Here is a 23,736-nt window from a genome sequence, read left to right as displayed (position 1 = left end):
CACTCTAAAATGTGCAGTTTTATCACACAGCACAATGCCACAGATGTCGCAAGTTTTGAGGGAGCGTGCAATTGGCATGCTGACTGCAGGAATGTCCACCAGAGCTGTTGCCCATGAATTGAATGTTCATTTCTCTACCATAAGCCGTCTCCAAAGGTGTTTCAGAGAATTTGGCAGTACATCGAACCGGCCTCACAACCGCAGACCACTTGTAATCACACCAGCCCAGGACCTCCACATCCAGCATGTATGGCGTCTTTTGGGTGAGCGGTTTGCTGATGTCAACGTTGTGGATCAAGTGGCCCATTGTGGCAGTGGGGTTATGGTATGGGCAGGCATATGTTATGGACAACGAACACCGGTGTATTTTATTGATGGCATTTTGAATGCACAGAGATAACGTGATGAGATCCTGAGGCCCACTGTTGTGCCATTCATCCACGACCATCACCTCATGTTGCAGCATGATAATGCACGGCCCCATGCTGCAAGAATCTGTACACAATTCCTGAAAGCTGAAAACATCCCAATTCTTGCATGGCCAGCATACTCACCGGACATGTCACCCATTGAGGATGTTTGGGATTCTCTGGATCAGCGTATACGACAGCGTGTTCCAGTTCCTGCCAATATCCATCAACTTTGCTCAGCCATTGAAGAGGAGTGGACAACCTGATCAACTCTACGCAAAGGAGATGTGTTGCACTGCGTTGTGGAAAATTGTGGTCACACCAGATACTGACTGGTTTTCGGACCCCCCCCCCAATACAGTAAAACTGCACATTTAGAGTGGCCTTTTATTGTGGTCAGCCTAAGGCACACCTGTGCAATAATCATCCTATCTAATCAGCATCTTTATATGCCACACCTATGAGGTGCATGGAGTATCTCGGCAAAGGAGAAGTGCTCACTAACACAGATTTAGACAGATTTGTGAACAATATTTAAGAGAAATAGGCCTTTTGTGTACATAGAAAAAGTCTTTGAGTTCAGCTCATGAAAAATGGGGGCAAAAACAAAAGTGTTGCGTTTATAATTTTGTTCAATGTATATATACATAATAAATTAACAGTACACATACATAATGTAAACAAAAACAATTTTGGATGCAATTAATTGCGATTAATCGTTTGACAGCACTAAAAATAAATGTTATTAATTTTATGGTTCTTGTTGATATTAATAAAAATGAATATGACAATTTATTTTTTCTCTTGTGACCTAAAGAATGACAAATGGTTCCTCATGTATATTGAGGAATGAGACAGACTTGTTTCATTCGGTCTACAGGTCCTTCTCAAAAAATTAGCATATTGTGGTAAAGTTCATTATTTTCTGTAACGTACTGATAAACATTAGACTTTCATATATTTTAGATTCATTACAACACAACTGAAGTAGTTCAAGCCTTTTATTGTTTTAATATTGATGATTTTGGCATACAGCTCATCTCAAAAAATTAGCATATCATGAAAAGGTTCTCTAAACGAGCTATTAACCTAATCATCTGAATCAACTAATTAACTCTAAACACCTGCAAAAGATTCCTGAGGCTTTTAAAAACTCCCAGCCTGGTTCATTACTCAAAACCGCAATCATGGGTAAGACTGCCGACCTGACTGCTGTCCAGAAGGCCATCATTGACACCCTCAAGCAAGAGGGTAAGACACAGAGAGAAATTTCTGAGCGAATAGGCTGTTCCCAGAGTGCTGTATCAAGGCACCTCAGTGGGAAGTCTGTGGGAAGGAAAAAGTGTGGCAGAAAACGCAGCACAACGAGAAGAGGTGACCGGACCCTGAGGAAGATTGTGGAGAAGGACCGATTCCAGACCTTGGGGGACCTGCGGAAGCAGTGGACTGAGTCTGGAGTAGAAATATCCAGAGCCACCGTGTACAGGCGTGTGCAGGAAATGGGCTACAGGTGCCGCATTCCCCAGGTCAAGCCACTTTTGAACAGAGAAGCAGCACTGGACTGTTGCTCAGTGGTCCAAAGTACTTTTTTCGGATGAAAGCAAATTTTGCATGTCATTCAGAAATCAAGGTGCCAGAGTCTGGAGGAAGACTGGGGAGAGGGAAATGCCAAAATGCCTGAAGTCCAGTGTCAAGTACCCACAGTCAGTGATGGTCTGGGGTGCCATGTCAGCTGCTGGTGTTGGTCCACTGTGTTTTATCAAGGGCATGGTCAATGCAGCTAGCTATCAGGAGATTTTGGAGCACTTCATGCTTCCATCTGCTGAAAAGCTTTATGGAGATGAAGATTTCATTTTTCAGCACGACCTGGCACCTGCTCACAGTGCCAAAACCACTGGTAAATGGTTTACTGACCATGGTATTACTGTGCTCAATTGGCCTGCCAACTCTCCTGACCTGAACCCCATAGAGAATCTGTGGGATATTGTGAAGAGAAAGTTGAGAGACGCAAGACCCAACACTCTGGATGAGCTTAAGGCCGCTATCGAAGCATCCTGGGCCTCCATAACACCTCAGCAGTGCCACAGGCTGATTGCCTCCATGCCACGCCGCATTGAAGCAGTCATTTCTGCAAAAGGATTCCCGACCAAGTATTGAGTGCATAACTGAATAACTGAACATAATTATTCGAAGGTTGACTTTTTTTGTATTAAAAACGCTTTTCTTTTATTGGTCGGATGAAATATGCTAATTTTTTGAGATAGTAATTTTGGGTTTTCATGAGCTGTAAGCCAAAATCATCAATATTAAAACAATAAAAGGCTTGAACTACTTCAGTTGTGTTGTAATGAATCTAAAATATATGAAAGTCTAATGTTTATCAGTACATTACAGAAAATAATGAACTTTATCACAATATGCTAATTTTTTGAGAAGGACCTGTAGTTTTAATCTGGTAAGATTTGTTGTTTTGTAATCTATTTCAGAGACCATACACGTTTAGGGTGTATGCTTCTTATCCATTATTATTCCCTTCTAGAAGAGACATAAATTGCAAGTAATTTGTAGGCAGAGCCCAGCAGATATTTATATATGTAGTGTCAGCAGGGAAACCCCATCAGCCGCTCACTGTTCATTCATAAAAAACGATTAGCTGGTGTATTTGAGACGCTTCATTGCTGAAGGTGTAAACATATCAATACTTTCCGTCCTCTTCTTTTCATTAGTTAGCTATTAAAAGTGCACACAAATGGAAATTTCCCTTCAGCAGATCTAAAAAGCATCCTAGCTTACAGATGTAAGTGTACCCAGCCCTGCTATCGTGTCTTCAAACGTCATAGCAGTAAAGTAGCCTTATTATTTTTAAAGGAAGGGTTAACTAATCGCTCTGAAAGGTTCGTGGTCCGGCCCTGTTGTGAATCAATGGGACTTGACCTATAGCTGAAGACTAATTCATTCGACATTCCCCCACCCTGGTGATTATAAATATCAAGGACAGACTTCACAGTCTTCACTTTTGATCTTGCCTCTGAGACTCAGCAGCTGAAGAGAACATCTGACACTATGAAAGTAAGTCCACATTCATGCTTAAATTTAGTCATTTTAATCTTGTATTGATACTTTCGTGCATAACTAACAATGAAGAGAAAAGAGGCTAATATACAGTGATATACAAGGCTGATTACAATGCTCTTGATAAATTATATGATATATTTGAACATGACTTTCAGGATTTAAGGACTCTTGCGGCTTACGCACTTGCGCTTTTACTTCTGGCAACATTTGTGTCCCATTCCTGGAGTGCGCCCAAGGTATGATATAATATTATTTATTTAAACATTTACTATTTTAATTTAAACAATTATTATAATACAATGTTTTCACTGAAAATGTTATTTTATAAACGTTTTTTATTTTTATACATATAAAACATTACATTTTTATAATTAAAAAACAAAGTTCTACATAAAAGTGCAAATAATGTGTCATTTTTATTAACATTTTCACTATTTTAATTTTAAAATTGTAATTAGCTATTTATTTTGTTATTTTTAATGATGTTCTACATAAAACAGTGCAAATAATCCTTTTTTTTTAATTAAAGGGCAGTTTTCAGCGTCGGAATTGGACGCCCCAAGCCATGTTATATCTGAAGGGCACACGTATGTTACTGCTGTTTTTCAATCATATTTGTGTTTAAAACTGCATGTACAATCACTTTTCTGTACGATTTTGAATGAACTTTTATTGTTTATAATAGAGGGACGTCGCTTTGTGTCAGAAGACAGAAATGAAGGTGACTTGTACGACACAATTCGCTTAGGTATGATTAATTATTTAAAAATCTCACAGTAATTCTGTTTTCTAAACTGTTATTTATGCTTGCTGAGACTTTAAAGTGGTAATAATACAACTTCTTTAATACGAAGAAAGTGTAATAATAATTGTAAGCTTATAAATAAATATTAGTATTAATATGTAAACTGTTCTTCTCCACAGAGTCACGCAGCCAAAACACAGAAGACCTGAGCATCTCTAAAGCGGCTGCATTTCTCTTAAATGTTCTCCAGCAAGCCAGAGACGAGGGTGAGCCTTACTAAAACCAGCTAAAAGAGCACTGACAACTCACTCTTTCATCTGAATACTTCCAGTTTTGTGAGCCATGTGGAATTTAATGTTTTCAAGTTCATCCTCTACTACAATGATGCCCGTGTTTGACATCTCTGAAGGTTCATTACTCACTGTTCAACACTATAACAGCTAGATTTGAGTAATGTAGAGTTCTGTGTGTCTCCAGATTGTTTGTATGATTCCACTTGGACTGATCATTGAAATAAAGACTGATAGGAAGGTTGTTTTTCTTTTTATTTCTTTATTTCTTTTAGGTGAAATAATGGGTTGTTTTTTCAAGACATATCATCTTGGAAAAGAGACTATTTATGATGATTGAAATTGTGTAATATAAAATTAACTGTACAGATTTTTTTGCCCTTTTCATTTTCTCATGTTAAATCAACATGTGAATTGACTGGTCTGTAAAATACATGTGTGAACATTTTCTCAATGAATTAAACTGAATTTGCACTGATAACCACTACTGTGAGTGTGAGTTTTTAATAAAACACAGATGGGATTTTTTTTTGTGGCTGAACTTTGCTTATCTTTGATATAGATAGATATATATATATAGTGCCTTGCTAAAGTATTCATACCCCTTAATTTTTTTTCACGTTATGTTGCAGGCTTATGTTAAACTGTTTAAAATGACTTTTTTCCCCACATCAATCTACACTCCATACATCATAATGACAAAGCAAAAACAGAATTGTCACAACTTTGTCAATTTATTACAAATAAAAAAACTGAAATAAGTACATTGCATAAGTATTCATACCCTTAACTCAATACTTAGCTGAAGCACCTTTACAGCCTCTAGTATTTTGGGGTATTATACGACAAGCTTTGAGTTTGCACATCACCACACTTTACTTTCAGGATGGTACTCTGCAGGCTTCCTTCAAACATGATGCTTGGAATTGAGGTTCATCAGAGCAGAGAATTTTGTTTCTCAGAGTCTGAGGTTCCTTTAGGTGCTTTGTTGTAAATTCCAAGTGTAGAATGATGTGGAAAAAAGTAATTTAAAGCAGTTTAACATAAACCATGAAAAAAATGGAAAGGGTCTGAATACTTTCGCAAGGCAGTGCATGTACGTAAAGGTGCCTTTTTCGACATTAGCACAAATTATTATAGCCTCATATGGCACCAATATGCCAAATTTGGTTTAAAACACTAAAAAGATGCGTGTTTGGTACCAAATTTCTATCCAAAAGAGACTTGCATTTTTTAATGAATACAACCTCTTTCATGATAAGTTGACAGTATTGTAGTATGATTTAAAAGTTGAACTGAAGAATTAACAAATTTTTCTATCTTGGTATTTGATTTGTCCCACTTTTGCTTTAATGACAGCAGCATGAACTCTGCATGTTCATTCTCCAGCATGATTTGAGATGCTCAAGAGCATCCTGAGTTTCAATGGAAGCAAGAATCATATGTACAAATGAGTTCACATGGTTCAGTTTTCATTAGTTACAAGTTTAAATGGGTTATTTAATCCCAGATTCTCAATGTGATTAAACACCATTATGTTAAAAATATCTTCCCATTCACACTTGGGTGATAATCCATTCAAAAGCTGTAGTCAGACAAATGTAGCACATTCTCAAAGGCCAGGGGGTGTAAATATGTCCTAGAGTCTGAACTACTGGAGCAGGAGGGTGCAGATCTTAATTCCCATTTTCCAGCGGTTGTTTGCTCTTACCCTCAGGCTCTGCACCCAGAGTGAACGGTGCCTTGATGTTCTGCCTGTCCCTCTCAGCTTCCTCCTCTTCGTCATAGGTGTCGTCATCTTCCTCATCGCTGTGGTGAGGGGTGGAGTGGAGGGAAGCCGATGGGGATGGAGGGACGGAAGTGGGTCTGGGGTAATGGAAGCCTTGTGTCTGTGGAATCAAAACGTTTTGGTTACAGATTCTGAATTAATGGTGATCAAAAGTGATTGAAAATGAGTCATAATTACATTACAGACTTGTTTCATTTAATTGATATACACGCCAGATTTATTTGTCATTTTAATTTTCTGTGTGTGTGTGTGTGTGTAATCTTAGTAAAGCATATGTGTAGATCATCTGTGGGTGAGTCTATGGGGATCACCAGAGTTCGAATGGAGATCAAGTCATCTTCCTGTGCAGGTAAATGTTATCCTGTCAATTAAACTCAAGAATGAAGCTCAACAGCAGTTCATCCTCATCACTGGAGTATTAAATGTCACACATACATTCAATAACACTCGGAATAGCATGAAATGAGGTGGAACACAGTGGCTATGAAGTATTTGCGCCACATCGTCATTAACTTGTGATGCTGACAATGATTTCAAGATCTGTAATGTCTATGAATAATGTCATATAAACTTATTTTTCAGGGCAAGGTATATATGAGAATTTTTATATAAGTTAGTTAAGTTCTTATGTATTTTTTTTCCTGCTATGTATGACAACAACAACAATGCAACACAAAAAGTCTCAGGGTGATTTTTTTTTTACTTTGCCCTTCAGGGCTGCTTATAGCCTCAAGAAATAATAAAATCAAATCCACGATGCCCCAAGTACACATCATATAAGTCCTTGCCATGCATGCAACAAACATGAATAAAAGAAACCTGCAAATGTCATATTAGGGGCTCTGGATGGACCTGATTTGATCAAAAATACAGTTAAAGCAATTCATACATTTAATTATTAATTTATTACAATTTTAATGTATGTACTACAATTTAAAATAACCGTTTTGCTTTAATGTACTTAAAATGTAATTTATTCCTATGATGGTAAAGCTAAATTATCAGCATCATAACTCCAGTCTTCAGTGTCACATGATCCTTCAGAAATCATTCTAATATGCTTATGTGCTTATTATATATTATTATTATCAACAGTTGTGATGCATAATTGTTTTTGTTTTTTTTACATGATTCTTTCTTCATGATGAATGGAAAGTAGTGTATTTTATATAATGTCCTTGCCCTCTAGGGTCATGAAACTAAGCACTTAGCTGGAGTGCAGGAGTCCATAATGCTCTCTTTGACAGTGATAGAAGGACATGATAGGGCATTAATGTGTGTCTGAGAGAGTGAGTGTGTTAGCAGGGCTCACCGGTGCGATGTTAAGGTGGTCCATTTTGAATTTACCAGGGAAGGATCTGCTGAGGGCCAGATGTCGGGCGTGCATGTAGAACTAAGCGGAGAGACACCATATTAACCAATGGAACAAAGTGAATCAGACCGGAATGAACAGCTGAGATGATACTCACCCGTCCGAGATATCTCCAGTCCAGCAGGTCAGAGAGTCTCTCTGTGCGGTTGCGCTGGATTATTCGCTGTCTACGCGACTGCTGGCAGAATGAAAACATGAACTGAGTCAGCTGGTTACACGACTCGTCCGCAGAACGGAACCGCCGGTCCACAATGTAGATTCCTACAACACATGTGCAGATACAACAGCATAACTAGCTGTACCAGATTCAGTGTGTTATATCAAATACGAAGTGTATTGATAACTGTAAATAAAAAACTGAGCTGTACAGATAGTTTTGGAAAGCAGTGACTTATTCACTCACCATATTCAGAGGGGTCAGATACATGTTCCTCCATGAAACAGCCAAACCCAGACAGATTGGTGGTCACGCTGGGGATGCCCATGACAGTACACTCTCCTGAATACATTACATTACAGAAGATGAGAGTAATATAATGCAATATTTGGTGCAAAAAAATGATATCATTATATGAGATCAGAGATCCCATGCAGTGTTCGGGGTAAAGTAACTCATTTAAATGTTCTTGTACATTAAAAAGTCATAAGTAATGCTAGTTACTTATTGACTGGCAAGTCTCCTGTTCCCATGTTGAGAAAAAACGAGAGTAAGCGCAGAGGCATTGTGTGTGCTGTGCAACATGATGTTATTGTAGTTCTAGACTAAATGTGAACATGCATTAATTCATCTCACTTGCAAAAAACAGATTCAGTATTCCTCAATATAAAAACTATGAAATGTGAAACTCAGAATAATTCAATTTTAAATAACACAAATATGCTTTATGTATTTAATCCCATTTTATTAACCAATGTCTTTGCTGCTGACCATCGATGATCCAATTCAACTATGAGCAAAAAGTACTGAAGATAAACTAACATTTATGCTTCTTTTTTTTATTTCCGTAGAGTGTTAAACTTTCTTCTCTTGCATTCTACTGTATAGATGTGAATATACTTTTCCTTCAGCCTGAGGCTTATTCATTTTGCATTTAGTGTGAAAGGGCTTTTACATTTGCCAAAAACATAACTTTTTATATTAAACCAAACAAGCAAGCCCAGCCCAGATTTAAAAAGTAACACAAAAGTAACATAGCACATTACTTACCATAACAAGTAACTAAGTAACGTAATTAGTTACTTTTTATGGAGTACTTTTACAATATAAAAGTAACTTTCCCCAACACCGATCCCATGTATAAAAAAAAATCTACACTTTAAATAACATGTATGAAATACAAATACAATATATACACAAAAGGACAAAATATTAAGCGTGGTAATGTGTGGTAATTTTTTATTCTTTATTTTTTCCCTCCCAAAAACCTTTGAAAATGGACCCATATTAATAAATAATCAATCAAATCAGGCTCAAATTTTGATTGAAATGTAAGATGTTGGATGTAAGAATGTGAAAGCTCATAAAATGGATGTGAAAGTGTGTGCATGTTTGTGTGTTCTGTGTGAAACCTGGAGTGTAGCCCCATGGTTCATAGTAGGATGGAAACACTCCCAGATGGCAGCCACGCACGAACTCCTCATAGTCCATGGGCAGCAAGGGGCTGGTAGACGACAGGAACTCGGGATGGAACACAATCTGGAATAAAAATAATTGAGACATAATTAATCATGAGAAATAAAAATAAAAAATTTAAATGATAAAAAAAAAAAATGTAAAAATTAAAATAAATAATTTTTGCATAATAGTGTCACAGAAAAAGGACGCCCACCCCTGGGTTAACAGTACCACATGCTTGCTGTGTGGTACTCTCCTGAACACACGGCAAAGACTGACACAGACGATAAGAAATTGATGAATAAAGTTGCAAACAAAAAGTATTCTCGTAGCTTCATAAAATTATGGATGAATGTCCTTACTATCTTTCTGGGCCTTCAACGTGTCAGTTGTGTTGTCTATACAGGGTCAGAAATCGCTCGGATTTCATCAAAAATATCTTAATTTGTGTTCTGAAGATGAACGAGGGTCTTACAGGTTTGGAATGACATGACGGTGAGTAATTAATGGCACAATTTTTGGATGAACTATCCCTTTAATATTGAGCCCTACATTTTAGCTGCTTTTAATTAAAGTCTACTGGCATAAGATATAGATGACTGCACACCTTCACTCTGTCATTGCGTCCATTGAAGAGGCCGATACGGCGGATGTTGCTCAGGATCGGGTCTGTGGAGTCGTCCAGCATGTTGTGAGTTGTTACTGGAGGAAGAGAGTGTCTCTATGGAGAACAAATGCATGGATGCAACTGCATGTGAGAGTATTTGACAGGAAGTGTACTGAAAATAAAAACAGCAATCCATAAGCAGTCATTAAATAAAAATGTTGTTCCATTCCATTTATTTTAAATAATAATCATTTAAAAAATCGTAATTTTAATATCAAAATTGGCTGCCTGCTCTGCTTCTGTGTTTCTACTACCATTTTAATGCTTTCTATACATTATTTTTGCTATTAAATTCCAGAGACTGGGTCATTCCCAGGAAAAAAGTAAATGGATTTAAACCCTCCAGAAATATTAGACTAATTTCTTACTTATAAACAAACACCAGCGCTAACAGATCAATATCTCTCCCCGAAATATTGATACCCAGATAAATCTAACCAGAGTGGCTGTATATTGACTGGTTGCTCATAACACTGCCATTAAAACGCTGTAGAATAAATCTCAGTAACACATTCAAATCGATTGACTGCAGACAGTCAGGAAACGTGGTTAAATACGTCACTAAGCTCTGTAACAAGTAATCCAGCAGAGTGATGCAGGGGATTCCACCACAGATTTACAGAGGCGTAGTATGTCGATATTCACTATAACCTAAGCCTGACCTTTGATTAGAGACCATTCATAAAAAAACATGGATGAATGAAAGAAACCCCCCCAAGAACGCTTATTCATTAGTTCTGAGATGTCCATCATATCCTTGTTTGCAATAACCACAACAATTAAGTGGAGGTCAAAAAGGGGAGGAAATAATATCTAGATTTTAATTCACACATTAAATAAAAACTAGTGAGTATGTTAAGATTAGTGCATAAGAAATAATGTACAGTTTTATCCTATAGGGATTTATTTTGTGATAATGACCTGCTGACTACGTTATCTTTCTTGTTTCATAGCTACTTATCAAATAAATAATTGGTTAGAATTTTAATTAGCATGTGAGAAGAGAGCATGGTGTTAATGCAAAATGTATGAAAATAGAAGATTGGCTGCCATGCACAATTGTCAATATCCAATTTAGTGTTCATTACAAAAAAATAAATAAAATTAATGTATGAATTCAAAAATACAAATATGACAAAGATAAAGACTTAAAGAAATCTTAATTGGCTTAAAAATGTAGTTTAATGTAACCACTATTAACTAAATTAAATCAATTCTAAACAACATTTAAGACTGCATCTATTTTTTTAATTGCTTTGAACAGTTCACACATAACCATAGTTCACACAACACATATTTAACCAGTTTTAAATATGTCTATCAATTTCAAAAGTGGCAAGGACTTTTTTTCTTTCTATTTTTCTATTTTAAAGTAATAAATTGAAAATTGTATCTTTTTTATTTGTGGCACTCTTAGTCATCCATAACCAATGACTAAATATAGGAAAACAAATAATATTTTTACTTAAAAAAAAAAACAAAACAAAAATTTTTTGGCCTTTTCAGTTATCAACTCTGTTAACATCAGTGCAAGATTTTCAAAATTAAAATAAATGTCTTTTAAAAAAAATCAAACGTGGGCACACACAGACACACACATACTTGCAATACACTTGCTATTATGTAGTGAACATGAGCATTATACCAGAATTAAACTAAACAACACACCTTTTTAATACAAAACTGGATAATTATTTGCAGAAGTGTACTCTAAACATCAGTTTGGTTAATTTTTTAATTATTTTCCTATTTGATACTGTTAAGCTGCTTTGACACAATCAATACAGTTAACGATACAGTTAAAAGCGCTACATAAATAAAGGTGACTTGACTTAAATGTGGCCTCTCATGTTGTAAGAATTGTGTAACACTTTGTCTGACCTGTGTTGCATAAATGGCCCTCTTCATGATTGTGAAGTCATCTCTGTCCAGGATATTGCTCATGTCTGGGATCTCACCCCTGTGAACACGGGAGAGCTTCATTAGAGGAGATCCTATCTGAAATGACCCATTGACATCACAAAACTTGTTGTTACTCTCATCAACACCTGCATAACGCTGTGAAATATAACAACACTTGAAGGTTACACACCCACTCCAGTTTATGATGTCAGATGTTCACACTTCCTGATAATTAGCATATACTGACAACATTTACTGTCACATCTACTTGAGCCCTGTTATGACAGCTCTGTATGAGGAAATCACCAACCTTAACAAGCTCTCGTAAAGCCTTTTCCCAAACTTTTCCTTCACTGACTGAGCGGTGTCCCTGAGAGATAGACGAAAGATATATTTGAGAAGTCTTACACACTAAAGCCATCTAAAAATAAGAGGCATTTCTGGAACAAGGCTTCTTTTCATTGCCTAAGAAATAATAATAATATAGCTTGGGAAAGCTGATTCAGTATAAGTGTTATTAGCTACCAAGATATAGACTAGCAAGATCCAAAGTGAACACTCACAAGTAAAAATAAGTAAAAAGTGCAAGTAATTGGTAAAATTGTATATAAATGTATAATGTTTATACATCATTTATATAGAACTATAATATATAATATTATTTCATTAATACCCTGAAACTGGTCAAAGGTTATACACTCAAGTTACGCACCACAGCTGCTTGCGTACAGCCTGTCCTTTAAGAGACTCCACGTTGAAGTTGTTGGTTTTGGCAGGCATGATGAAAAACACAACCACTGTAACATCATTCTTATGAACCTGTCAGTCGGCATGATCACAAACAAACAATCAGAAATGATTTTTTTTTGCTTTGACTGCTACTAGATTATTACATTTTGTGAAGAAACTATAAGTGTTTTCTAAAGTTCAGCAGTGACTGTTCATACTGTACCCTTAGCAAGTAGTTTAATCTGGACAGAGATTCAAGAAACAGGTCTGCTCCTTTATTAGAAAACTCATATCGTCCTGCGATGAAAAAGAATAAGGTCTTTTCCAGATTGAAGTCCAGATGTCTGCCAATGAAAAGAGACTTTTTAAAATTATAACAAGTAAAAAAAAAAAATTTAATTGCACAAGTGTGTTATTGTGCAGACAGAAAAGAGCTCTAACCCGTAGAAGTGACCTCTAATAAACTCCTGGATCTTAGCTTTGTTCATGGAGTGCAGGTTCTGGAACTCATGCATGGCGGAGAACTTCCTAACATTCAGACCATTTGGGGTGACGACATCTGCAAGGACCATAGATGCAAACATGATCTTTTCAACATAATATATTTAGAAGCCAATAAGAGCAGATGATGTGCTTTGCAATGTAGGGGATACCAGCTTGTCTATGGAGCATATGATTGGCCTCCACAGCTGTGATCTGGGACACGGTGGTGAAGACATGTGCGCAGTGTACCGCTGCTCTCTCCAAACAATACCGATGGTAGATCTGTCTCTCCCCTGCCTCTTGGTCTACGTTAAACTGCATGAAATGGATAATTAAATGAGATGGAAATGACCAGTTTAAAAAGGGAAGACTATGGACTAATGTTATGCAGAGTCCAAAATTCATTTTTGCAACCTTTACGGAAATAAGAATTTACAAATCAAAAGTCTCAGAGCTTTCCCCTCATCAGCAGGTGAAGGAAGTCTCTGTGGGGCCAAAAGGCAATCGCATCAGCCAGTAAATCATAAGATGCTGTCAATTATTCTTCAATCAACCCCTGCAACCTTCAGGCACGATGACCTTTATGCTCCCTACACCAGGCCCAATTATCACTGCATGCACTCACACCTGCTCAGTTCCACCTTTAATAAGTGTTCTCTACACTAACCGACTTGACTGATTTCTGTGGGACACACTTTAAATAGCAGAAAATGTGAGGGATGTTGTATTGTATGTCTTATGTCTTTTGAATTGTTATATTTTGCAACATGTTTTTTTCCCTTTTAAATAAATTTTAAGCCAAATAAATCAATACATATATTTTTTAATTTAAAAAATTGTGTATTTAAAAAAAATTTAGCCAGGGGGTGCAGGATGACTTTAAGTTATACTTAGTTGATTAATATAATAATTAATTAATATTATAAGCAAATACATAATTAATGTAAATATTATAAATCTATTACTATAGTTATTAATAATGTTTTTTTCCATTCATGAAATTAAACAAGAAATAAATTAAATCCTATTTTCCCCCACCCCAATAACATTTCAGAAATTTCAGAAATATTTTTAACGGGGGTAACGAGTAGACCAGACAGCATCTCACAGCACAGACAGGACTTAAATACCAGGGATAATTAACTCAACACACCTGGAACAGAATAAACTACTAATCACATAAACCGAGGACAGGAAACAAACCAAATATGAGCATGGAAACACAGGGAGCACGTGGAAACACAAGACACACACAACAGAGGTCTGACAACACCTATATGGACACCTATATATCCCCAGGGCTGGCCAGTGGGTTTGTGGGGCCCCAGGCAAGAGCTTTAAATTGGGGGCCTATTTTCATGATCTTACTAGTACTGACATATTAATAAAACTAGATAATCGATACAAACATGATTACTATAAATAAGCAAACTGTAGGTTAATGACAAATATTGTGCTTTTTTTTTTACAAAATTAAGTTAAAATCTATGTGAATAAATAACCTATTTACCCAAATAAATAGGGAAGTCGTGGCCTAATGGTTAGAGAGTTGGACTCGTAATCCAAAGGTTGCGGGTTCGAGTCTCGGGCCGGCAGGGATTGTAGGTGGGGGGAGTGAATGTCCAGCGCTCTCTCCACCCTCAATACCACGACTGAGGTGCCCTCGAGCAAGGCACCGAACCCCCAACTGCTCCCCTGGTGCCGCAGCATAAATGGCTGCCCACTGCTCCGGGTGTGTGTTCACGGTGTGTGTGTGTTCACTGCTGTGTGTGTGCACGTTGGATGGGTTAAATGCAGAGCACGAATTCCGAGTATGGGTCACCATACTTGGCTGAATGTCACTTCACTTCAAATAGTGTTGTGACTACGGTGGCCCAGTAGTGCACAACACACAGGACTAATTTTGTTGTGGCTCGTTTCCGTTGTGTTGTGCTAATTAGGGGTGGGCGGATCAATCCTAATATCGATAGTATCTATACCAACATTTGTACTGGTATCGGATTGAAACTAGCCTGATAAGATCTATACTTTACGTTAAGTTTCTCTCCTATACACTTAATACATTGCTTAATACATTTAACAAAGTGTAGACATGTCTGTGGGTGTATATGCTTTTTTCACATCTCGTAGGCAAACATTGCTGCTCCACCCCTGCTATGCTGTGTTTTGTTGTCATGCCATCATGTGACTCAGAGGCTCCAAGCGCAAACCGATACTTTTGGCTACAGGTGGAACGGTAGAACTCTGAGCTACAAAAGAAATGAAAAGGCGAGGAAGGAAATCTTTCACTTTAAATGTTTTCATTATAACGGTTTTCTATGGGAACAAAATGCTTAACATGTAATTTAGCATGTTTGCATATATTCTGGGCTCAGCTGCTTGCCACATATATTGTATTAACAAACTGTATACTGAATTTAGTCTTTATATTCTTTATTTATTTGGTCTTTATTACTGTCTTCCTGCATTACACCATATTAAATGTTTTTATATTGGTTATCAATGAGAGGAAATTAAATTCAGCATGTTGCATTCATGTTCTGGGTTCATCTGCTTACCTGTACATACATAGTATATATTTTTATAAACTATACCGAATTTGGCCTTTTCATATCACTTTTTTATTGCAATAATAACAAACAAATATTACAGTATGTACAAAACAAACTTTCAATAATAAACAAGTTGTGGTTTAATAGGTCTTCATTCAATAAGCCACTTATGTTAAACTTTTCATTATAATAGTTTTCTATGGAAGGAAAATGCATAATGTGAAAACTTTGAGCATTGCTTTCATATTCTGGGCACATCTGCTTACTTGTATATCTAGTTTGCAACATTAATAAGATGTATAGGCTACTGAGTTTTGTCTTTTAATATTACGTTCTCAATTTATCAATTTATTAATTTTTTTTCTTTATAACTCTTTTCTAAGGGAGGAAAATACTTAACATGAAACTGCGCATTGCTTTCATTTTCTTCTCTGCCTGCAAAGTCCTTTTCGAAAGGCAAAGAATAGCCACATAGCTTTAAGGTGAACGTAATATTAGACATATCAACATTAGTTTTTGTAAATTTTTTTAAGTGTAGTTGGTCATTTAAATTTATGTTTTTTAAATGACAAGTATCGGCGATACTGGCCCTGCATTTACTCGGTATCGGATTCATACCAAAATTTGTCTCGCTTCCGTTGTGTTGTGCTAATTTCTTGTGTTGTGGCTTGTTTCCGTTGTGTTGTGGCTCGTTTCCATTGTGTTGTGCTAATTTTGTTGTGTTGTGGCTCGTTTCCGTTGTGTTGTGCTAATTTCGTTGTGTTGTGGCTCGTTTCCATTGCGTTGTGCTAATTTCGTTGTGTTGTGGCTCGTTTCCGTTGTGTTGTGCTAATTTCGTTGTGTTGTGGCTCGTTTCCGTTGTGTTGTGCTAATTTCTTGTGTTGTGGCTCGTTTCCATTGTGTTGTGCTAATTTCTTGTGTTGTGGCTCGTTTCCGTTGTGTTGTGGCTCGTTTCCGTTGTGTTGTGGCTCGTTTCCATTGCGTTGTGCTAATTTTGTTGTGTTGTGGCTCGTTTCCATTGCGTTGTGCTAATTTCGTTGTGTTGTGGCTCGTTTCCGTTGTGTTGTGCTAATTTCTTGTGTTGTGGCTCGTTTCCGTTGTGTTGTGGCTCGTTTCCGTTGTGTTGTGGCTCGTTTCCATTGCGTTGTGCTAATTTTGTTGTGTTGTGGCTCGTTTCCATTGTGTTGTGCTAATTTTGTTGTGTTGGGGCTCGTTTCCATTGTGTTGTGCTAATTTCAGTGTGTTGGGGCTCGTTTCCATTGTGTTGTGCTAATTTCGTTGTGTTGGGGCTCGTTTCCATTGTGTTGTGCTAATTTCGTTGTGTTGGGGCTCGTTTCCATTGTGTTGCGCTAATTTCGTTGTGTTGTGTTAATTTCTTGTGTTGTGGCTCGTTTCCGTTGCATTGTGGTAATTTTGTTAAGTTGCAACTTGTTTCCATTGTGTTGTGCTAATTTCTTGTGTTGTGGCTCGTTTCCGTTGCGTTGTGGTAATTTCATTATGTTGCAACTTGTTTCCGTTGTGTTGTGCTAATTTCATTGTGTTGTGGCTTGTTTCCATTGTGTTGCGCTAATTTCATTGTGTTGCAACTTGTTTTCGTTGTGTTGTGCTAATTTCGTTGTGTTGTGCTAATTTCTTATGTTGTGGCTTGTTTCCGTTGTGGTGCGATTTGTTTCCATTGTGTTGTGCTAATTTCGTTGTGTTGTGGCTTGTTTCCATTGTGTTGTGCTAATTTCATTGTGTTGGGGCTCGTTTCCATTGCGTTGTGCTAATTTCGTTGTGTTGGGGCTCGTTTCCATTGTGTTGTGCTAATTTCAGTGTGTTGTGGCTCGTTTCCATTGCGTTGTGCTAATTTCGTTGTGTTGGGGCTCGTTTCCATTGTGTTGTGCTAATTTCAGTGTGTTGTGGCTCGTTTCCATTGTGTTGTGCTAATTTCTTGTGTTGTGGCTCGTTTCCGTTGTGTTGTGGCTCGTTTCCGTTGTGTTGTGGCTCGTTTCCATTGCGTTGTGCTAATTTCGTTGTGTTGTGGCTCGTTTCCATTGCGTTGTGCTAATTTCGTTGTGTTGTGGCTCTTTTCCGTTGTGTTGTGCTAATTTCTTGTGTTGTGGCTCGTTTCCGTTGTGTTGTGGCTCGTTTCCGTTGTGTTGTGGCTCGTTTCCATTGCGTTGTGCTAATTTTGTTGTGTTGTGGCTCGTTTCCATTGTGTTGTGCTAATTTCGTTGTGTTGGGGCTCGTTTCCATTGTGTTGTGGCTCGTTTCCGTTGTGTTGTGGCTCGTTTCCATTGCGTTGTGCTAATTTCGTTGTGTTGTGGCTCGTTTCCGTTGTGTTGTGCTAATTTCGTTGTGTTGTGGCTCGTTTCCGTTGTGTTGTGCTAATTTCTTGTGTTGTGGCTCGTTTCCGTTGTGTTGTGCTAATTTCGTTGTGTTGGGGCTCGTTTCCATTGCGTTGTGCTAATTTCCTTGTGTTGTGGCTCGTTTCCATTCCGTTGTGCTAATTTCGTTGTGTTGGGGCTCGTTTCCATTGCGTTGCGCTAATTTTGTTGTGTTGGGGCTCGTTTCCATTGTGTTGTGCTAATTTTGTTGTGTTGGGGCTCGTTTCCATTGTGTTGTGCTAATTTCAGTGTGTTGGGGCTCGTTTCCATTGTGTTGTGCTAATTTCGTTGTGTTGGGGCTCGTTTCCATTGTGTTGTGCTAATTTCGTTGTGTTGGGGCTCGTTTCCATTGTGTTGCGCTAATTTCGTTGTGTTGTGTTAATTTCTTGTGTTGTGGCTCGTTTCCGTTGCATTGTGGTAATTTCGTTAAGTTGCAACTTGTTTCCATTGTGTTGTGCTAATTTCTTGTGTTGTGGCTCGTTTCCGTTGCGTTGTGGTAATTTCATTATGTTGCAACTTGTTTCCGTTGTGTTGTGCTAATTTCATTGTGTTGTGGCTTGTTTCCATTGTGTTGCGCTAATTTCATTGTGTTGCAACTTGTTTTCGTTGTGTTGTGCTAATTTCGTTGTGTTGTGCTAATTTCTTATGTTGTGGCTTGTTTCCGTTGTGGTGCGATTTGTTTCCATTGTGTTGTGCTAATTTCGTTGTGTTGTGGCTTGTTTCCATTGTGTTGTGCTAATTTCATTGTGTTGGGGCTCGTTTCCATTGCGTTGTGCTAATTTCGTTGTGTTGGGGCTCGTTTCCATTGTGTTGTGCTAATTTCAGTGTGTTGTGGCTTGTTTCCATTGCGTTGTGCTAATTTCGTTGTGTTGGGACTCGTTTCCATTGTGTTGTGCTAATTTCAGTGTGTTGTGGCTTGTTTCCATTGTTGTGCTACTTTCGTTGTGTTGTGGCTCGTTTCCATTGCGTTGTGCTAATTTCTTGTGTTGTGGCTTGTTTCCGTTGTGTTGCGCTAATTTCGTTGTGTTGTGGCTTGTTTCCGTTGTGTTGTGCTAATTTCGTTGTGTTGTGGCTTGTTTCCATTGTGTTGTGCTAATTTCTTGTGTTGTGGCTTGTTTCCGTTGTGGAGCGATTTGTTTCCATTGTGTTGTGGCTTGTTTCCATTGAATGGGTATGATTTAGAAAGGCACACACGTCTTAATAAAAGGTCTAACATATCAGAGCAAAAACCAAGCCCTGAGGTCAAACAAACTGCCTGTACAGCTCAGAGACAGGATTGCATCAAACCACACATCTGGGGAAGAGTTCGGAAAAAATTATGCTGCATTGAAGTTTCACAGAAGCATGTAGTCTCTGTTACCCTTAATGGAAGAAGTTTGGAACAACCAGGACTCTTCCTAGAGTTGGCCTCCTGGCCAAACTGAACAAATGATGGAGAAGGGCTTTGGTTAGAGTGGTGACCAAGAACCTGATGGTCACTCTAGTTAAACTCCATGATCATATGTAGAGATAGGAGAAACCTACAGAAGGACAAACATCACTGCAACACTCCAACAATCTGTGCTTTATGCTGGTGTGGCCAGATGCAATCCTCTTCTCAGTGAAGACACATGAAAACACACTTGGAATTTGCAAAAAAGCACCTAAAGGACCCTCAGACTGTGAGAAACGAGATTCCCTGATTTGATGAATCTCAATTCCAAACATCATGTTTGAAGGAAACCAGCTCTGCTCATCACCTGCAGAGTACCATCCCAAAAGTAAAGTGTACTGGTAGCAGCCTCATGCTGTGGGGCTGTTTTTCAGTGGCAGGGACTGAGGGACTCATCAGAGTAGAAGAAAAACTCAATGCACCAAAATATTGATATAGCATTAATGAAAACCCAGTCCAGCGCATTCAGAACCTCAGACTGGGCAGAAGGTTCACCTTCCAACAGTACAATGACCCTAATCACACAGCAAGAGGGGGTTATAGACAACTCTGTGAATGTTCTTGAGTGGCCCAGCCACAGCCTGGTCTTCAATGCAATCAAATATTTCTGGAGGAACCTGAAAATGTGCATATGTCCCCATCCAACCTGACAGAGCTTGAGATGTGAAGACATGAGGAGAAGAATGGTAGATATGCAAAGCTGATGTGCAAAGCTTGTCGTATAATACCCAAAAAGACTTGAGGCTGTAAAGGTGCTTCAGCTAAGTACTGAGTTAAGGGTATGAAAACTTATGCAATGTACTTGTTTCCGTTTTTTTATTTTTTATTAATTTACGAAGTTGTGAAAATTCTGTTTTTGCTTTGTCATTATGGTGTATGGAGTGTAGATTAATGTGGAAAAAAAGTAATTCAAAACAGTTTAACATAAGGCTGCAACATAAAACGTGAAAAAAAATGAAGGGGTATGAAGACTTTTTATAGGCACTGTATACATAATTTAAGTCTGTATCACCTGCAGGACAAGCCACCCATGTATATCCCAGACATATAAAAGAACTAGTTATAATATGTACAGGCCTTTGAAGATTGTGTTGGACAGTCAAACAAGTCAAACAGGTTGAGAACAGCTGGTTTACAGTGTCAAAACAATCCTCACCTTGTCCAGGTTGTTATAGAAGTCTGCATTACCAGCACACAAGTACCGGCCCAGTAGGGTGGCATGTGTGGTAAAAACAGTTGCCAAGGGAATCTTTCGGGAGCGGCTCAGTACAAGTCCTGTCCCAGCCTGCCACTCGTGGAAATGAGCAATTACGTTGGGCTTGTCCTGTAGTTGGTCTGTTAACTGCGGAGGGAGACAGACATGTTAAACATCATCAGCACATTACTCCATAAAACCCCAATGTTTTATCCCACAAAGTTAACATACACTACATCAATTCATATTTTATCTAGGATAGACTAGAAAAGTAAAGGTGAAACTAGAAAAATAATCCAGTGTAATCCAGGCAAGCAAAATCAGATGGTTTTAGTGTGGCGTTTACAAAGGGTCTCTCTTCACCTCCTTGAAGAACCAGGCCACAAGAGAACCAAAGATGAGTGAGTCGTTGGCCTCCCTGTCGTGATAGGGCAGCCCGATGCTGCACGCGTTCCACAGATCCCCCTTCCAGCGGTCCAGGTTCCAGGCAGCGGCCCCAATATCAAAGAGGATGACGTATGGACTACCCTCAATCAACCAGCGGCCAAAGTGCACCTGCATGTACAGAGGAAGTGAGGGCCAAAAACAATACTAATAAAAACTGTAGGTGGTGTGAAGATGTCCCTTTTATTTCAATGACTAATATTTTTAATTATCTTTTATTTTATTTTGCAGTATATTTTATTATTTTATTCAGTATCATTTCTATACATACATATATCAATTCATATATCAAACAAATCAATTCATTTTGAATATATTTTTACACACACACACACATTTACTGTATATGTATATATGTGTGTGTGTGTGTGTGTGTGTGTGTGTGTGTGTGTGTGTGTGTGTAAAAATATATTCAAAATGAATTGATTTGTTTTAGTGTTTTTTTTTAACTATACTAATAAAGGTCCTGTTGTTATATACCATGTCCCAAGGATTAATAAATAAAAGATACTTAATAAATAAATAGATAAAAAAACTTCTCTCTAAATTTATATTGTAGTGTCACCTGCTGGTCAAAATGAGACCAAGACAAATAAATACAATTTTTATAATCAAATACACTGTTGCATAAAATCTGATTTATTTTCTTTCTTTAATACTACCATCTGATACTGATACAGCAGACATGTCAATGCCAGAAGCATCTTTTTAATTGGTCAAAGGACTACAACCCTCAACGAACTGGACCAAGGTCTACATATAAGATGCAGACCATGTGAAAGGACATCACCAATAACCATGTATGCAATACCTGGCAACCGTTGTTAATCAAAGAGTCCATGGCGACCTTGATGGCTTGATTTGGAGGTTCACATTTCTCCACCTGGGTCTTGAAGTTGTGTTCGTAGTAGGGTCCCATCATGATGTAGTTCTCTCCCCATTCGTCCACAGTGATCTTTGCTTTAGTCTGAATAACAGTGTATATACCCCCAACTGAAGACAGATGCACAGTTGTGAAGGGAATAAAACATTTACAAATGAGAAACAGAGAAGATTAGCTAAATTAGAACTTAAAGACTAGAACCGTTTCCAAAATAGATTTAGGTCTCAAAAATCTGACTATTGATCTGAAGCTTAATGTTTAACCTGCTATACAGCCCCACTGATACAAGAGTGTATGAATTCTGCACACATGCACACATTTTTTCTAAATGACAGCTGTCTTGTTGAACTATTTTCAAGCTTTTTGATAATGGGGTGAACAGTCTTGAGGTCAAATGCACTTTCAGGGGTCAAAATCACAACTAGATTCTTGCTAAGGTTATGCAATAAAAATATGAGCTTGGTAATAAGAAATTATTGAATTTGACATTTTTAAAGTGATTCTTCAGTTATGGGTACTTTTGGTAATGGACCTTTAGAAATCTTACAATTTGTGCACTATATATGCGACAGCGTCACAGGTTATTTCCCTTCTGAGCCATCATGAACAAACTACATTAGATGTAATTTCCAGCACATCTAAAAGATGATTATTATGTGGTGGAAATGAAGGTGATGGAAAAGTACATAGTAATTTTAGAATAAAATGGCCTACATATATTTCTCTGGCAAAAGATAATCTCACACCTAGCTTATCAAATACAATCATATATTTTCATACCTTTTGACAAAACTTTCTTTCTCCCTTTTTTTTTCTCTCTCACACACACACACACACACTTTAGATTCATAATAGCCATATAACATGTATAGTTACATAATATAGCCCACAACCCAATAGGAAAATGAACATTACTTTTTTGTTGTAAATTCGAATATTAACTATAATATTTATGTAATAAAATGGCCCGTACATTTGTCTAGCAAAGGTTAATCTAATAGCTAGCATGTATCATAAATACAATCATATATTATATTCATACAATTTGCATAATTTGACGAAATGGCTTAAATTTGGAAATTATGCACAAAAAACTAAATTACATAAATTAAAACATGTAACACACTGAAAACACAGTGTTAAATTCTTACCCTTATTGGTGACTTCCCACGAGACCTCAAAAAGCAAGAGGTCTTGCACAGGTAGACTTTCCTCTTCCCATAATGGAAGTCCACTTAATGACGTTATTGACAAAGATCTGGATAGTCGCATCTCACAAACCGTTTTTATCTGTCAACTGCTGTTGCAAATGCGAAATGGGCCGAATTACTAATATTGTGGTAAAAGTAAAGAAGCTAAAACCATCTAAACAGCCACAAAGACTTTCTTTTCAAATTAAAGGAGCGCCTGGAGGTCCTGGACACACTGTGACCTGTTGCTCTATCTCTTCCTCTAACCTTTACTGAAGTCTTTATGTGCACACTGTGATCGCGTGTCTGAAGTCCACAGACATCAAGGAGAAAGATTTGGCCGCTGCGCGTGAACTCCTCTGACTGGGACCGACACGTGCACACACACCTAGTGCATATTCCTCTTTTGGTCCATCTAATGCTTCTATAAAACAAACAGCATATCATAGATATATCCTTTTTCACAACAGTATTCTATTAAAAAATAAAAAAAATAAAGAGAAAAATAAAGAAAAAGTAAATACACAAGTTATGACGCATGTCTACGCGTGTTTGACGTTTAACTTTTAACATTTGTTATTTGTTTTTATAGAG

At 37.6% G+C, this 23,736-nt stretch overlaps 2 protein-coding genes across 2 annotated transcripts; one reads left to right on the top strand and one right to left on the bottom strand.

Annotated features, from left to right (window-relative positions):
- Window positions 1-3,473: 3,473 nt before the first annotated feature.
- On the top strand, window positions 3,474-4,510 carry spx (spexin hormone; the record flags this gene model as incomplete). Its single annotated transcript, XM_079399818.1, has 5 exons — window positions 3,474-3,479; window positions 3,587-3,721; window positions 4,015-4,072; window positions 4,171-4,233; window positions 4,410-4,510. The coding sequence occupies 5 exons, from the start codon at window positions 3,474-3,476 to the stop codon at window positions 4,508-4,510; spliced, it is 363 nt and encodes a 120-aa protein (XP_079255944.1).
- A 277-nt stretch (window positions 4,511-4,787) lies between these two features.
- On the bottom strand, window positions 4,788-23,421 carry gys2 (glycogen synthase 2). Its single transcript, XM_079399157.1, has 16 exons — window positions 23,104-23,421; window positions 21,881-22,062; window positions 20,989-21,180; window positions 20,587-20,772; window positions 13,248-13,392; window positions 13,036-13,153; window positions 12,818-12,938; window positions 12,578-12,684; window positions 12,176-12,235; window positions 11,845-11,923; window positions 9,904-10,017; window positions 9,251-9,377; window positions 8,085-8,180; window positions 7,779-7,942; window positions 7,622-7,702; window positions 4,788-6,409 (listed from the first exon to the last, which is right to left on the bottom strand). Exons 1-16 carry the CDS (start codon window positions 23,222-23,224, stop codon window positions 6,197-6,199), a joined length of 2,106 nt encoding a protein of 701 aa, XP_079255283.1. The 5' UTR covers window positions 23,225-23,421; the 3' UTR covers window positions 4,788-6,196.
- Window positions 23,422-23,736: the final 315 nt, after the last annotated feature.

The sequence above is a fragment of the Barbus barbus genome (assembly GCF_936440315.1).
Source record: "Barbus barbus genome assembly, chromosome: 39".
In the NCBI taxonomy this organism is placed as follows: Eukaryota; Metazoa; Chordata; class Actinopteri; order Cypriniformes; family Cyprinidae; genus Barbus; species Barbus barbus.
The sequence above is the reverse complement of the archived record's forward strand: the minus strand, read 5'-3'. Positions and strand labels throughout refer to the sequence as shown.

Coding starts and splice junctions, on each gene's coding strand:
- gys2 (XM_079399157.1), bottom strand. CDS start 23,224: ATGCGACTATCCAGATCTTTGTCAATAACGTCATTAAGTGGACTTCCA. Junction 7,943..8,084: donor ATCTGACCCCTCTGAATATG/GTGAGTGAATAA, acceptor CATGTGTTGTAG/GAATCTACATTGTGGACCGG. Junction 7,703..7,778: donor ACTGGAGATATCTCGGACGG/GTGAGTATCATC, acceptor CTCTCCGCTTAG/TTCTACATGCACGCCCGACA.